This window comes from Megalobrama amblycephala, linkage group LG4 (assembly GCF_018812025.1).
Source record: "Megalobrama amblycephala isolate DHTTF-2021 linkage group LG4, ASM1881202v1, whole genome shotgun sequence".
Taxonomy (NCBI): domain Eukaryota; kingdom Metazoa; phylum Chordata; class Actinopteri; order Cypriniformes; family Xenocyprididae; genus Megalobrama; species Megalobrama amblycephala.
This window is the reverse complement of record NC_063047.1, coordinates 35,483,308-35,500,347: the sequence shown is the minus strand read 5'-3', so window position 1 is coordinate 35,500,347 and position 17,040 is coordinate 35,483,308. Positions and strand designations below refer to the sequence as shown.

At 37.1% G+C, this 17,040-nt stretch overlaps 1 protein-coding gene across 8 annotated transcripts in view; it reads right to left on the bottom strand.

Annotated features, from left to right (window-relative positions):
* Positions 1-16,737, bottom strand: part of kank1a (KN motif and ankyrin repeat domains 1a) — a 52,835-nt gene extending 36,098 nt beyond the window's left edge. Inside the window, exons 1-3 of one of the 8 annotated variants that reach the window (XM_048189077.1) lie at positions 16,567-16,668; positions 1,928-1,931; positions 887-984 (exon numbers count right to left, since the gene is read on the bottom strand). In XM_048189077.1, coding sequence (XP_048045034.1) covers positions 887-947 — 61 coding nt within the window. In that variant the 5' untranslated portion in view covers positions 948-984; positions 1,928-1,931; positions 16,567-16,668. Of the gene's footprint in view, positions 1-886; positions 988-1,927; positions 1,932-16,457 lie in introns of all 8 variants that reach the window. The other 7 variants (XM_048189072.1, XM_048189075.1, XM_048189073.1 and 4 more) reach the window with 7 other exon arrangements.
* Between the last annotated feature and the right edge of the window lie 303 nt (positions 16,738-17,040).

Genomic DNA, 17,040 nt, shown 5'->3' with positions numbered 1-17,040 from the left:
CGTTTCATTACTTTGAGTTGTATGAACTCATTTCTTTTAATTTAGGCTAACTTAAGTTTAACTGAAACTGGGTTTGGATTTCCATTTCCCAGCATGCTTTGGCACTCGAAAGGGAGAGTAAATGCTAAAATTAAGTGTTACATAATGTTTTTGTGCAAGATTAATAGGGAGATTTAGTAGTGATTAATGTTTTGTTATGCTAATTTATGGGTTTTTGGAGAGTTACCAGAGTTCACAGTGAAGTAAATAACTCATTTTGTTTGCAAGAACTCAAAATAAAAAATAAAAAAAATTAACTAAATCTTTTTTGTTAATTGTATCAAAATGTATGAGTTAGCTCACTCAGTACTTCAAGTTAGGAGCAATTAACATGCATTTCAGTGCATGAAAAGAAGTTTAGACTACAAACGAAGAATAACTGAAATGGTTAGCTGAGGACATCAAAATAATCATTTACCAGATTAAGACCTTGAGTGTGTGGTGCTTTCCCTAGCTCTTTTGAAAGAAACATTAGTCTGTAAACGGACTCTTATGTGTACTCTGAAAGGTATAATGAGTGTTGTGGTTGACAGCATGTCAGCAGCATCTAACCATTGACAAGTATCCAGTATGTTCACAAAAGGTCTCTGTCTGAGGATTCACAGACAAGCAACTAAAAGTAAAAATCACAAACAAGCCTCTAAATAAACACCCAGTAGTTGTTGTTGTTGTTTTTTTTACCATGGAAATAAAAAATTCAAGAAATTGAGGCCAATCTGGCTTTTTAATAAAACAACAGCCTTCTGGCATTCGTTTACAAATCAAGGCATTCATGCATATACCCCATCCAAAATGGATGGCTCATTCGGTAAGAAAAAAAAGAAGAAACAACAAACAAAAAGTTCACCTGCTGTTGAGAAGTGAGAAGGCCCACAGTTTTCAGAGCTTATGATCTCCAAATAAAACATGCAGCAGGAAATCCCTTTAACAGATGACAAGCATTGCCTGGAGAAAGAAAAAAAAATATTGAGATCAATAGGATGATGTAGACTGATCCTTTGGCATTTAAAGAATGGAAAACATAGGAATGTATAAACATACACGGATGAAGGAGCAGCTGGTTCTCTGCTGTAGTCACTATCCATGATATCTGACATACTATGAATTGAACTGTCACCTTCAGCTAAAGATGATTTTGAACAAGGACATGACTATGCCTGTCTAATTTTTCTGATGTTCAGACATGCTGAATGGTGCTGACAGCTGCGACTAGTCGTTTCAAACTTTTCAGAAATGCACCTGATCAGAAATATACATATATATATGCCCAGTCCTCTCCACAAGCATTATTTTCCATTATTACATGGCTCAGAGATAAGCAATTTTGGAAAATTGCTTCAGATTCCTTAAAAGTAACACACAATTCATTAATGTGAAACAGTCGGACAACTTCAGCTGAGCTCCTTGGGACCATTTGCCCCTCCTGACTGATATTGGGTTTTTTTTTTGTTTTGTTTATGGTGTGAGGGGTCAAAGGGTCATAAGGTTATGACAACACTAGCGCACCCTCCTGCAGATAATGCACTGTATTGTGTGGAGATCACTGAAGCTCTGCTCTCAGCAGGAAGTTGAGGGCTGTGATAAGTGAGCTCTGGAGGAGAACAGACAGTGCCATTGTGACCTACAGGTCACTGTACGCTCACATCAAAGCGCGAATCCCATTTCCAGCCCGTCCCTGTAATTACAAGAACTCTGAGAACTGGAGGAACTCATGAGAAAACTATAATATGAGATGATGTGCAAATTATAAAAATATGTGTGAATCGGATCTTGGTGAAACTTACAATACATACAGTAGTATTATATGTCATACATCTATACCATTAATTATATGTTACATACATTTGAAATAATCCCATAATACTACACTATAATAATGTCTTTCAGCCTTTCTACTTCAAAATAGATACATGTGTTACCTATGGAGACCCACACATGACATGCAGGAAAACATAGTAAATAGTGTGCACGATTTAGTCTACTAATTCATTCGTTTGGCAATTTGCTAATTGCTAAATCGTGTGCACGGGAACAAATTTGTAAATCCTGCGCACGATTTAGCAAATCGAGCAACGGAAATAGTAAGTCGTCCACACAATTTATAAATCGTGGGAACAAATTAGTAAATCATGCGCACAATTTTAAAAAAAAATTTCTTGCATGTCATGTGCGCGGCTCCATAGTTACATGTAAATTCTTTGCATTTCTGAGTGAAAATTGTTTTAAAGTAAAACATACACCAATTCTTTTTTCAGTGTACATAAAGTACAACTAAAATAAGATCAAATTAAATAAAAACATATAATCTACTAAAATTTGTTGGAAAACATGAGTGCTCCACATATATGTCTACAGAATATAATCATAAATTTAGTTTTCAATAGGGCTTGCATTGATACTGCATCGATTTTTTTAAATTTATGGTTTCATTCATATCATTTCCTACAGATGAAGTCTTAAAGTGCATTCAAATGAGCAAAATCTAAGCAAAATTTGACGGGCAAAAAAGTGCATTGTCCATTGTCAAAGGCGTTTCAAACAGAGCATACATATAAGACACTTTAAGGCTTTTCACACTTGAAATAGTTAACCCTGGGTCATTCTAAACCCCAGGTAAATAGAATCCTGGGTTATCTTCCTTTTCATTTCACAGGGCTCATAATTTACTCAGGGTTAACAATTAATCCTGGGTATTCATAAACTGACGTTTCACATTGTACATTCCTAAACCCTGGGTTCACGTTCTTATTTGCATATTTGCAATTGGTTGTCTGTTGCTAAGCGTCTAGCTGTATCATTCTAACACCACATAGTTTCACACTGTACAAGTTTGGCACCGCAATGTGGGGTTAACACCGCAAATGCGGTGCTAGCCCTGCTCCGGAGCAGGGTTTCAAAGTGGTGCTAACCCCTCTTCTAAATTAGTGTAAATCGTTCCTTTACCCAGGGTTAAAAGCAGTGTTTAGAACGACTATAACCTGGGTTAAACGCAGTGTGGTGTGAAAAGCCATTTTCAAAACAAGCAGCTTTCTGTCAGTCAGCACAGTGAATTTGCATGACTAACTTGAACATAAGCAAAATATTCATGCAGGAACTTTTTTCAGAATGACTAGAATTCACCCTCTAAATTTTGCAGTGTCTTCAGAAATATTTCTATGAGAGACAGAAAAAAAATTCTTCCAATTTTTGTTCAACTTTGAACCCAGTAATCTGCATTAGCAAACCCACACAATGAGCAGCTTGAGAGGAGTCAGATGCTCATTCTGGTCTACAAGCTGCCCGGGTCCATTAGACATGCCACCCCAAGTGGACTGATCTTACAGAACACAGCTCGGCTCATGACCTTGACACTAGAGGAATGCCTGGGAATGAGCTCAGTAATTACGAGCATGGCTTAACGAATCGATGAGCACTGATCAAATTAGGAGAAGCATTGTCTATCAACCGCAAAGCTGACTCCAGGGAACACTCCTCTCGGAGGAGTCTGTAAATAGACTCCTCAATAGGGGTTCCGTCACGTAGCCACACAATCACGTAATGTTTGGGTTTTAGAGCAGTAGCTAGAGGGACTTGCACATAATCTGGCATTACTGAGAGGGGGAATAATGGATATTTAGAAATAAATAAGGATAAGATGCAAGATTCTTAAATTCTGATACTTACGGCAGTTTTAAAGGGGCTTAAGATGGATTATCAAAGACCAGTTCAAAAGTAGGATGAAGATTTGTGAATCTTATGAAGTAAACACTTAAAAAGATTTAAAAAATTCAAAGCTACTGAATCCTTTTAAACACGACCAGTTCTCTGTTGCTTAAAGGCTTTACCGGGTCAAGACAGTATTAATCTTCCTCTCATGGAGAGATCTGTCACTGTACAGCAGACTTGTCTGCCAAGGCCTGAGGTTAAGGAATTTTTAATCAAGTCATCACACCACAAGCCCCTGGAAGAGTTTTACACAGTCCAAACACTCTCACATAATACAGAACGATGCATCCAACTGCAAAAAAAGTCAAGTACCTGTGCCTCAGAAGACAAAAGTGGTGTTTATGTGATAGTCTTAAAGGGGTGGTTGATTATGATTTCACTTTTTTTAACTTTAGTTAGTGTGTATTGTTGCTGTTAGAGCATAAACAACATCTGCAAAGTTACTACGCTCAAAGTTCAAAGCAAACAGAGATATTTTCTTTTAGAGAATTCTCTGTTTAAGGACTACAACAAATGGCTGGTAGGGACTACAACGAGCTTCTTCCCAGGTTGGTGACATCACTAACCCTAAAATTTACATAAACCCTGCCCCCGAGAACACACAACAAAGGGGGTGAAGCCATGTTATCGCAATACAGTACTTAACACAAATGCAATAAATGACAACATGACAAGTTATAACCGTAATTAAACTAAACTATACCTGTTCTGTCTTCATGTAGCATATATTCTCTGGCTCTGTAGGATCTTACAACAGTTCCCACATGAGCGATTTATAGATCATCACGACAGAATATGCTGTCAATGGTTTTAAGATATCCCACATCAGCTACATAAATTCATCATCTAATCATTCAGAAACGTCCTGTTGCATTCTACATGTCACTTCTTGAGTCTCTCCATCATTGTCCAACTCCGGTTCGAACATAAAAGTTTGAACAGTTTCTGACATTTAACATGCTATAAAAATGATATGTGGGGTAGTTTTCACATACACACTCTGGGGACATCAGAGACTTATTTTACATCTTGTAAAAGTGGCATTACTTTTGATGACCCCTTTAACTAACAGGTTTGTAATTTGTCCTTGAAATGTCATTTTTACACTTACTAAAAGCAGCAATACACATGTATCATATCTCTTGATAAATTAATGAAAAGTCACTTAGGAGAGTTAGAATGCCTTACATAACATGTTGTGTTCATGAGTTATTTGTTTGGTTAGTGAACTTTCCAAGATACAGTATTGCCAAGATACAAGAAGAGAAAGATGCATGCTTTTTATGTACTGTAAAAGAGAAACTAAAAACAACTGTGATTGAACATCACTTTTATATTTCCATAAGAACAGATTAAATAGACATTTTATCAGGAACATTTACTTTCCCTATAAAAATAAAGCACTCAGCTACAACATTTAGGTTTGCCAGCCACTCTCTTGAGAATGAATAATGGATGTTCTAGCAAGAGAAAATACTTTACACAGTGCAGTATGCATATTCAAATACATAAAATGTAGCAAACCATCCCTTGAGATTATCATGAGATTAAATCTCTATATTTGCATGTACATTTGTGAACGCACTCTCTCAGCAATGTCACGATTGCACTCTAACTTAGAATTGCACCTTTACTGTGCTGTCACACACATTATAATATACATTAAACTAATATAGTGTATTGGTTATGTTGTGTGCAAGTAGAATTCACTGAGAGATTTGCTCTCATCCCTTAATGCAGTGTAGTTGATAAGTCTGGGAAGCTCTGATTTACAACATTCTCCTGTAACTTGCAACACACTCATTGCATTCACAATTGGTGGTGAATTTGTATGATCTCTCTCGCACCTTTTCGAATGATCTGCTTACACCTCCAAAACTACTCCACTCAAACTTCAGGAATCATCAACAATTTTTACATAGAATTTCCCTATTCCAATAATAATGATTTTGCATATATTAATGAAAATTATGTCCATTGCAAAATTCAACACGTTGAGCACCATACCCTCAGAAATATGTTTAATCAACTAGCTAAAAAGGTTGTGTTGCCGTGCAGGTGGCCTGTTCATTTCAATAAACAAAGCAGGTGGTGAGATCCTACTCGGCAGTTTAAACAAACGCACAAAACTTTGTTGTGATTTTTTATTTCAATAAATATTAACTTGTTTGGGTTTTTTTTTTTCTCAAAAGCATGAAGGGGACGATAAAAAGACACATTAGAAGGCTGAATCCAGATGGAAATTTGGTTACCTAGGTGAACCTGCCCCTATTAGTGAAAACAGAAACCTGAGAGGACTATTATGAACTGGGCTTTGCTTTAGCTCGGCACGGAGCTCAGAGAGGCCAAGCACTGAATCCCACACAGCCTAGTTATTTCAGGTTAATATCAAGCAGAAAGTACCAGACGGTACAATATTCTGTTTGAAAGTAGGTAAACATGGAACAAAAAAAGTGCAAGAGAGACACTTTCAAGTTAGGTTAGCATGTTGTTATCAATGCATATAAGTAAAAACATTAGCAGGCTGTTCTTGTGGTTTTCCACACAGAGTATTTCTACATGTGTTATCAACAGAAGTAAAATAAGTTAGCAACATAAAGCATGTCTGAACATAAAGAGCTCAACATAAGGAACAAGCCTGTGGCAGCATGATAAGATCACTGAGAAATCAAGCCAATCGCTAAATGTTTAGCAATTATCCGGGTTTTTGCAAACAAGTATTTGCAGGAAGTCGACAGGAAGTAAAATAACATTATATGGATATGGAACAACATGAGGGAATAAGTAAATGATGACACTTAATTTTAGTGAACTGTCCCTTTAACTACTGTAAAACATTGTTAGCTGGATAATCTTCTAGCTTATTTCAGAGGGAGGAAAGCAGCCAACAGCTGCAAACAGAAAGCATGGCTTAGAGGAGAAAGGAGAGCCTGATTTAAAGGGGTCATGGATTTGTTTTAATATGTTCCTTGTGGTTCACTTATAATGTTAACAAAGTTATTTGCACAAACAAAACAGTCATACATTCACAAAAATTATTATTTTCAACCCTCCTTCTGACCCTTTGTCCAAAAAGCTGATTTATGTGGTCGTCTCCCTTAAGTCTTGTCATTAAATGGCCAATGTTATGATTGGCTAACATTATTGCATGAGAAAAAGTGTCAATGCTCACTCGCTTTTACACATGAGTAAATGTTTTGAAAACTTTATCCATATAAAACGGTCATTAACAGACAAGGCATTATCAAATCGTTTACTTGCAGTTACTGAGACGCAAACGAGCCGTTTAAACAGAATGCATCAAAGCGAATGTTCTTTTACTCTTCCATTTGTCCTGTTATCAGCTGACTCAAGCGCGTAGGGTATGTCAGAACCTGAGAACTGAGCATTTGTTTAATATCTGCATCCAGTGTATTTTTTAAGTATTACCGAAACGATTTGTTAATGTCTTGCTCTAGAGGCAGTCATATGTAAATGTATTTGCCCATGTGACATCACAAATCCCATAATACCCAAACAAATCGTTTTTGGAGCTAAATTAAATAAATGTTTTGTTTATAATGAGTATGTTTTATGCTATGAAACTTGTCTTAAATGGAACAAAGATCTCTTATATGTCAAAAGATCAAGGCAAATTTGATTTTTCATGTCATGATGATGACCTAGCAAGCATCTTTAAGCCCTACTACTGTTTACATATATGGGCAAAAGAGAGACAGTCACACACAGGACGAGAAGTGCCATGGACTGGCATGTTGTGGCTAGGATAGCAAATATCAGACACTGGACACACTGCGTTCAGTTCAAGGTGACAGTGATTCTAATCACCAAACAGGAAAAAGTTCACTTCAAAAACAAAGTGGCGTCAACGAGTCTGAAGATCTATATTATTATAGCTCTCTATATGGAAGCATATAGACTGCATTCAAGAGACAGAATGTAAAACATTTTTGCTGAAAAATGGAGATGGTCCTCACTGCAGAACACTAGATCCAGGAGGCAAGGTTGGATCCAGATCCAACTCCTCCCACTTTACATATCCCTAACCCTACCTGTCTCCATCCCCTGGATCTGGATCCTGGATCTCGTGAGGAGCTACTGTCAAAACGCCCGTCAAGTCATTATGTAGTTCCAAATCATCGTTAATGTAATTTAATGGAAAACTATGTGAGTGGCGTGCTGTAGTGTGGCAGGATTTTGAACAGCCTTCAGATTCGCAGCTGAGCACCACAGACAGACACCAAGTGGTTCACTCAAAGAAAACAATGTGTTCAAATTTTAAGGATGTGGTATGAGTCCTCCTTTAGAGTGGCAAATAAAGACTTTCCAAAACAAGGGTGTCCTTCCCATTCTCAACACCAATAATGAACAAAATTATGTTCAACAATGACTGAAAGCATTAATTAAGGCACTTGTAGATCCAACATCAACAATTCAGAGTTGAAAAAGTAACATCCTTTTACTTTTAAAGCTATACTTTAGGCTTAATTTTAGGACACAATTTTTAAAGGTGCAGAGCGAAAATTAGACAATGAAACACACTTCATCGTGTTTTACCAGCAGAGACTATAGGAGAATCAGTACCTGTACGGCCAAAGAAGCAGAGAGAAAGACCAATAAAGACTCAAAAAATGAGTGTTAACATTGGTACAGCATACACAAAGTGGGAATATTTGATGGAGAAAATCCTGAGTAGTGATGTCCAAGTTGCTTCTGTTTTTGCTAATGCTAACTAAACAATTACTGAATGCATCTTTACGAAGTTCTGAAAGGAAAATTACTGAGGCTTTCTTTGTTTTCTGCTTTCAGACACACCATCAGCATGTAACCACTGGAAACCTAAAGGTAGTGTGTAGGAGGACATCGCTGACATTGATGGGGTAACTCAAGCAGTCTGACAGGCTGAGGTAGACACCTTCACCTGAAACCTGAGATCAGTGGTCAGTCAACTAAGCTTTCTGTAGGCCGTCAGTTTGCCGCAACACATACGGTCAAATATGGGCTGTTAAATATTTTGAGTTTACATACACACACAGCCCAAATAATGGCTTATTTGTTACTTCATAAGCAAGGAGGTCAATAATACCTGGAAAAAAATTTACCATTCCCATTCATAGCAATGCCAGCTGCTTAGCTGATATAATTTCAACCATCTTTGATCAAGGGTCTTTTGCTCTAATACTGCTATAATAATCAAAATAAATCGATCACCAGCGATTTGTATATTTGATATTTGAAAATATTTGAATATCAGAATATAAAACTAAAGCTGTGGAATAGAATTACAGTGCGTTCAATGGATTGTACTGTTGTTTAACACCCTGACAAAACATATTTCAGAATAAAACTTTCCGTAGACAAAACCTATATAAAACTTATAAAGCTTTTAAAAGTTGAATCCAGAACCTTTACGCAGCATGTGCCATTGTAAAGACTTTAATTTTATCCCTTACAGCCCCGTTTACACCTGTGTTAAATCCAATATGTCATCTAACCTGACTAAGGTCTATAGTCCACACATTTTTAACAGCAAAAGACCAGCTACTTAATGACTAGGTTCTCAAACAAAGCAGATTTCCATTCATGTTGGACACTCAATTGAGCATTGTCTGCCACAAACCATTCTCAGAATTTCTCACTCCCAGGACTATTTTGCACTTGCCTTTGCTTAGTAAAGATGTGCGTTCCTCAGACCTGCCCGTTCCTGCCCCAAACCTCCAGCTCAGTATTCATCAACGCTACCCTTCACTGCATTCCATTGAGCACTGAACTTTAGAAGTCAGTGTAGGGGAGATCAGAGGAGGGTTCTTTGGAATCCTGTTATGGAAATGTCTAATGATCGACTCAGTTGCTGAATTAGGAACACATACTAGCATACTGCTTATACTACTACTTTTGTCATATCTTTCTATGGCAAGAATAGTAAGAGTAGTATGTTATAATTCTGAATACAGCAAGTGTCTTTTTTGCCCTTTCTACATGAACAGCCATCGAAACAACCAATTAGAGCAGGTATCATCAAGCACAACATTTCTTACGAGTAGATAGATTAGATCTAGTGTAGATTTTGATGGCACAAATTCAAATTCACAATGCCACTTTGCTGCATGGACTACACTAGGCATCATAATCTTGTCAAATTTTTAAATGGTTGCAGAGAAAAACTGGGTATCAAACACTAAACAACTACTGCTACATACACTAACAGACTTTCTAGTTGTTCCAAACACAAACACACAGAAATATGTGCCTTGTTCATAGGAGATACATGACAAAAAATGCATGTTTGAGCTGTTTTAATTGAAAGTAACTTGCACTGACATATCTTAAAATATATCAAAGCCATTGTTTTGTCTCAAGACTTACACCAGTAATTTATTTTCTAGTCTACTTTTATAAAAGCTACTTAAATATCCTAATTGAACTAAGACCTTATTCTGGCTCAGGCTAAGCTCTGTCTGTGAAACCAGGCCTACGTGTTTTTCTATCTGCCTATCTGTAAACTTAGACTGCCAAAAATCTGCAGACTAGCTCTGACTTTTAGCAACTAGCGTTGACTTGTCCAGACTGTAAATCAGGGCAAATATTTGTGCAAAAGTCATTCAGCTTATTCCTTTAATCATACTGCAAATGGCCTTAGTTTGCTCCATAGACATAAGTGACGCTCAGTATATATTTCGACAGACAGATGAAGACAGTAACTGTGCATGTTAACATACTGAATGTTTGGGAAGCAAGTCAACTGTGGCTCGGTCAGATTGAAAACAGTCTACCAAATGACTTGTGTTAACTTCACTGTCAAATGCCACAGTTATGTAAAGAGTAAACTATATTTACAAAAATTAATGTCACTTGCAAATGTGGGTATGTCATACGTCATGAACAACAAAAAGACCTCTGTGAAACAACTGACACATTGAGAATGTAGGAGTTTTTCCTCTGCACCCACTAATCCCAGCTGCATCTTTGCTCAGAGTTCGTTTTCCCTCATCACCTGACAAGATCTTCACGCTGCTACATGTGAATCTACCTTCATTTTGATGAAAAATGCTTGATGAAAAGTGAAGATATGGTGAAGAGCCATACAGAGAAACCACTTAGATATACCTGATAAGTTGGAACAACCATGTGATGTTATCACTTTCAAAAATGGATAGCGAAGGGATGTCATAGACCACTTACAAGCATGGAATAATTGATGAGGGCCACCATTTGTCTCACTCTGACATTTTAAGAAAAACTGCATTTAATTACACAACCGGCATACTGTGTACATTTCCTATGCAATGACAATGTTTTAGATCGGAAACAATAAACTTTAAACTCTGTCCAACTTGAGGAAGGAGATGGAAAACAGCCAACTTGTACTGTTAAAGGCAACATTATATTTATCCATGTTCAACATGTCAACATGAACCAGTGGATGGATGGGTAAAGCGTTTCTCTACCTCCTACTCTAAGAAATCAATCCAATCCTAAAACAAACTACAATAAAGTCACTGTTAGGCAGCCACATAGTCTCAGGACAATGACCTTAAAGTGTTGATGAGAGTTCTCTGGAATGCAGTAAACCTGATTCTTTGTTTCTCTATTTCACTAGAATGCTTCTAGGTAAATAAAAGAACCATCAAATGACCAGGTGTTCCTCTTAATCCAGTGTTTCGGACTGAGTGTCAGAATGCAGCATGCCACTCAATCTGTCCATTCTGGGTAACAAAGGAGAGGACAAATTTTACCAAGTAGTTTAAGTCTGTGACCCAGTGATAACCATGTAGAGACAGCGAACCTAAACAAGCAATTCACGTTACACAGGTTTGAAATATCACAAAGGCGTTTTCCTTCATTTTGTTCATCTAATTATGTCTTCACTAATTACTTTCTCATAAGTAAAGGGGAAAACCTGAAAGCAATGCATTGATGCTATTGACCGAATAAATGCAGTTGGGAGGTTTTAAAGGGATAATTCACTCAAAAATGAAAATTATCACACATTTGCTCACCCTCAAACCATCCTAGGGGACTATCATCTTTCAGATGAACACAATCGGCATTATATTGTAAAATATCCCAACTCTTCCAAGCTTTACATTTGTAGTGAATGGTGCTCCTGATTTTGAAGTCCAAAAAAGTGCATCCATCAGTCATAATAGATATCCACATGACCCTAGAGGGTTAATAAAGGTTTTATGAAGCGAAGTAATGGGTTTTTGTAAGAAAAAAAACTAATTTAAATCTTTATCTAATCTAAGCTTTCGGCAGACGGCCTACATAAATCGATTTACACCAAAAGAGTAAGCTCTGACCTGATGCATGACGCAATGATGAACGCAGAAGTGCAGAAGATAGAGCAAAACAAAACACCAGTCATGAATTAGAAGTCTAAAACGAGAATTTTTAAAGAGAAATATCAGAGGATTTCAATATAAGAGAAGAGGAGCTTGAGTTTGTTGCCCAGCCCTATTTGTTTGATCCGCGAGAGGCGTCTAAGCTTATCTAAGCTTAATCCTACATTCTATGTCATACATCGCTTCAGAAGTTACTCTTTTGGCGCAAGTCGATTTGTGTAGGCCATCTGCTGGAAGCTAGTTATTTTAGTTTATAAAGTTTTAAACATGGATATATTTCTTACAAAAACCCATCACTTTAATATAACTCAGATTCTGTTCTGAAAGAAGATAGGCAAATACACCTACAATGGCTTGAGGGTGAGTAAATCATGGGACAATTTTCATTTTTGGGTGAACTATCTCTTTAAGAAGCTCTTTCGTGAATGCTCAAGGCAAATCTATGAACAAAGTAAACAAAACTACAAAAAGCAAATAGCACTTTTTTTTTACTTTTGTTGTTGTAAATATTGCAATCATTAAATGAATGAGGAAATAACAAGAGGAAGTTCCCACAGGACTGTCTAGATAATAAATTCCTAATTAATATGTAAACATGAATGTCTAGACAGCATCCTCAGCAAAACACCATTCTGGAGTTTATCTTGATTCTAGCCAGCTTGAGTGACTTGAATACTGTCCAACAAGCCAGTGATGGTCCCTGATTGGATACGACCAGTTAACAACAACAAAAGACCGGGACCTCCTGCCTCTTGATTTTAATTGCCTTGTACCCGAGTCTCTTCTCAAATATACCCCTCCTTAAGGCTAGCGGGACAAAAAAAATGGGTGCATTATTATGAGAAAAGGCTTTAACTGAAGGTACATTTACTGCATGTGATGGAAAATGACTGATTTGATTTCAAAATGTCCTATTCCACCAAGAAAAACAACAAACATGAAGTTGATGAGGCATCAAATGCAGGTGATTAAAACACTGCACTCATATTTTCCACCAGGAAGTCATAAAGAAATAGGTGTTCTACTTTGAAGAGATAGAAAGCACCCTTTACTCTTATGATGGTGAGTTGACTAATATCAAATTATTAACCTTATTTATACCTACCTAATTGAATGAGTAACTCAAATTTATAACTGATGACTAATTTAAACATGGCTGCATTTCTGTCTGAATATTGTTCAACAATATAACTAACAAGTTTGATTATGACACAACAAAGCATAAACTATAGCCACTGAGTGAATTTGAAGACAGATTCGCCTACATTACCTTTCAAAAGTTTGGGCTAAAAAGTGACAGTAAAGATATTTCTAATGTTATAAAAGATTTATATTTCAAGTAAATGTTGTTCTTTTGAACTACCAACCTATTCATCAAAGAATCCTGGGGAAAAAAAGTAGAACAGTTTCCACAAAAATATTAAGCAGCACAATCATTTTCAACATTGATGATAATAAGACATTTGTCTTGAGCACCAAATCAGCACCTTAGAATGATTTCTTTATGTACAACAAATATCAATCAGAAGCGTTTTAGAAACCAGCCTCGAAAGTCATGGTAACCCATCCACAATATAGTGAGAGATTCTCTATACTAGACATGTTTGGTAGGCTTGGAGCGATGGTAAAGGGGGTAGATTAGATTTGCAAACAGTTCTAACCAAGCAGCAAAGTGGAAGTAATTTCCTCTGTATAAACAGGCGGCAGTGTGGATTTTACAGCCTGAGAGAGAGAGAGAGATGTAGGTGACAGTTCCCTTCACCATGAACTGAGCTTTGATCCCAATGTGGAAAGCTTTCTCAGCAAGGTGCAAATTGAAGAGGTTTCTGCCATATGTCCACGAAGGCCTGAACATACACATCTTCGCTTCCACCCTACAAAATGTTGTTTCAAACCTGCATGGATTTCCTTTTTTCTGTGAAAGGAGATATTTTGAAGAACGTCTAAACACTCTTTTTTGTGTTTCACAGAATAAAGTCAGTCAGGTTTGAAACAACATGAGGGAGAGTCACTGATTTTTAGGTCCATCCTTTTTAACTGCAATTGTAGCAGTTTTATTTATGTATTATTTTGTAACAAGTAATGAGAAACCAAGCCTGCTGTTGCTAACATATGCATGTTGGTACAAAACAAATAGAACAGGATAAATATTTAATGAGGGACACAATGTGTATAGAACATCCTTTTGTTTTCAAATTGACAGGAGCATGTGTGTGTTCACGTGGACAGGAAGTGAAATTCACATACAGCTTCACACTGTAAGCACATTCAAACCTCTTCTCATTTGAAATGGCTACATTGCCACCCATGAACAGCACTTAGCTTCAAAGAAAAGCGCTAGCCATCGCTTTTAACAATAAGACTCCCCTCTGGAAAGCAAGCATAAAGGCAGACAGGGATCTCACATTCTTTAATATGGTCTTTCATTATGTCATCGGTGAAAGGAGGCTTTAGAAGACTTTCATCTTGAAACAGTTCCCTCTTTAAACAACTGGGACTACCTCCAAAAGATGTCTCTGCATCACAAAGCCTTCTTCCATTCATAGTCTCTGAACAGAACCGAACAGTTTACACCCTGTGGATGTGCCAATTTTCCTCTGGATTAGCCCCTTACAAAATATACTATCACAAATTTAATGTGGTCTAACAGGTCACAGACTTCTTGAGGAGTGCAACTGAGAGGAATCCAATCCAACAAGAAGAATTTAAAAATTGTCTGCTGTTGAAATGATAGGTGAATGCATTAAGCAAATGATATTTGAAGGAGGAAAGGGCTCCCTTGTTTCAGATACGCCAAACAGAGGTTTCATTTCTGATGCTGATAATATTTGTAGGTCGCTGACAATCCTTTTCACTAGAGCATAATAATGTCTTTGTGAGAGTCTCTTGCAGACTGTACATGGCAATGATGCCAACCTGGAAGAATGAGCATGCCAACACTGCACAAACAATGCGCACGTTATATTTCAGTGTTTCTGACTAAAAGTCCTCTTTTGGACTTTATGAAAAGCTGCACTGTTAAAAAAAACCCCATGTTTTTACTGTCACATGCCCTTATTTTACAGTCACATTACCCTGATGGAGTTTTGTCTTTGTTTGTATGATGCGGTGCACTGTCTAGTCTTTGTCTGTATGGTCACGGTTTATTGATATGTCACTTATGATGAACTTTGATTCATCAAGTAGCCGCCTATTTTATTGCATGTATTATTAAGGTGGTTTTCAGTCTATTTTAAGGTGCAAAGCAGATTTTAGCAGTACAAGGAATGCATATTCCTGTATAATGACTTAAATGACTTAAATGATATGATGAGATAGGCTATTCAGTAGTAAAAGAATGATAAGGATTTCATTAAATTGCTGTTTGAGAAGTCAAACCACCACCAAACAGCTTTAGGACATCAATTGTTTACAGTGAGCTTATCATGAAAATCAGTTCAAACTTCCTGAAATCTGCACAGGAAAGGCGATCATCATAATTACTTCCCGTCAAGTGACCCAAGGACTGCATCTGAAGAGTTTAGAAATGTGCTGGACTTCATGTATAGGGAAATATATTTCTACTAGGAGAGACCAGGGAGTGTTGTAACAGTCTCTTTAACCAAATAGAAATGAGCTACAGGTGAAAAAAAAAAAAAAAAAATCATACATTGAACAATAAATTTCTTGTACAAATTGTCCAATGTAACACAACCCATATGGCAGTGGGGTAAGCTGTAACACCAGCAATCACTTCATATTCATTTATACAGTTTAGGGCTGAGATGTAGGCCTACAATTAATTTTTAACAAACAAATATTGTAGGGCTAGCGTCAAAGTTAGAGACAAAAATCACCAAGTTACAGACCTTGAAACAGTGTTACATCACCCCTGCTCTCCCCTACAGGTACTCAGTTATGAGAACTACAAACCTAAACTAACCATTTAGCATACGACTTACATTACACACACACAAACAAACAAATAAACAAACAAATATTAAACGCATGGTGTAGTGAGAAAAAAACCCAAGAACGCATGCTTTCTGACAAAGGATAGTTGCAAAAAAACTCTCTATATTGAAACAAGTGTGTAAAAACACGCTTTCACCGAGTAGTCTCCACACACAACATCTGAAGATTTTTTTCCCCACAAAGATCTGACCCTGTTAACCATTAAAATGATATTGTAATCGCTTATCTTGCTTTGAGACAAGTAACAAGAGTCGTGCGACCAGTGCACCTACAAATGTCCACTGCAGCTTCCATTCAGTGTTTTTTTTTATCCCACTGTCACAATTCATTTATTTTCTCATATATTTAACCTAAGACAAAATTTAATCACCTTAACATATCTCACAGAAAAAAAAATCACAAGTGTTTGCAGACCTGTTGTAGCTGCTGGATCAGGTTTCGCACGCGCCCTGAAGACAGTGAGCGATAAAGTCTAGTTTATAAGTATGCGGCCAGCGGTTTTTAAAAAGAAACAATGAATTACCTTTTTTTTTTTCAAAGAAGTTTGTTTATATGTCCCTCTCCCGACCTTGCGCTCCCTTTGTAAAAGTCCCGGTGAAGTGTCCTCTTCGCTCATGCGCACAAGAGCAGCACGGATCGTGCTTCACCAGGCTCGAGCGCACAATACATGTTCCCTGACGTGAGAGCGTGACGTACAAAAAACTGAGTACACAAAGGCAGGTGCTCCTCTTACTGCTTACTACATCAGCAGGGCCTCTGAAAGTTACACAGTTTCTAAAGGTTTCAAATAAATGATTATAATAGTTTATAGGCTAGTTTAAGTTAAAGTGTTTATGTTAGTTCTACAACATGCATGTGGAGATACAGTTTTGGTCAAACATTGACATGCACCTTGCAGAATCTGCAAAATGTAAATATTTTAACAAAATTACAGGGATATGGGATCTTTCAAATTGTTTGTTATTTTTTTAGTGCTGTCCACCAGATACTGGCAATC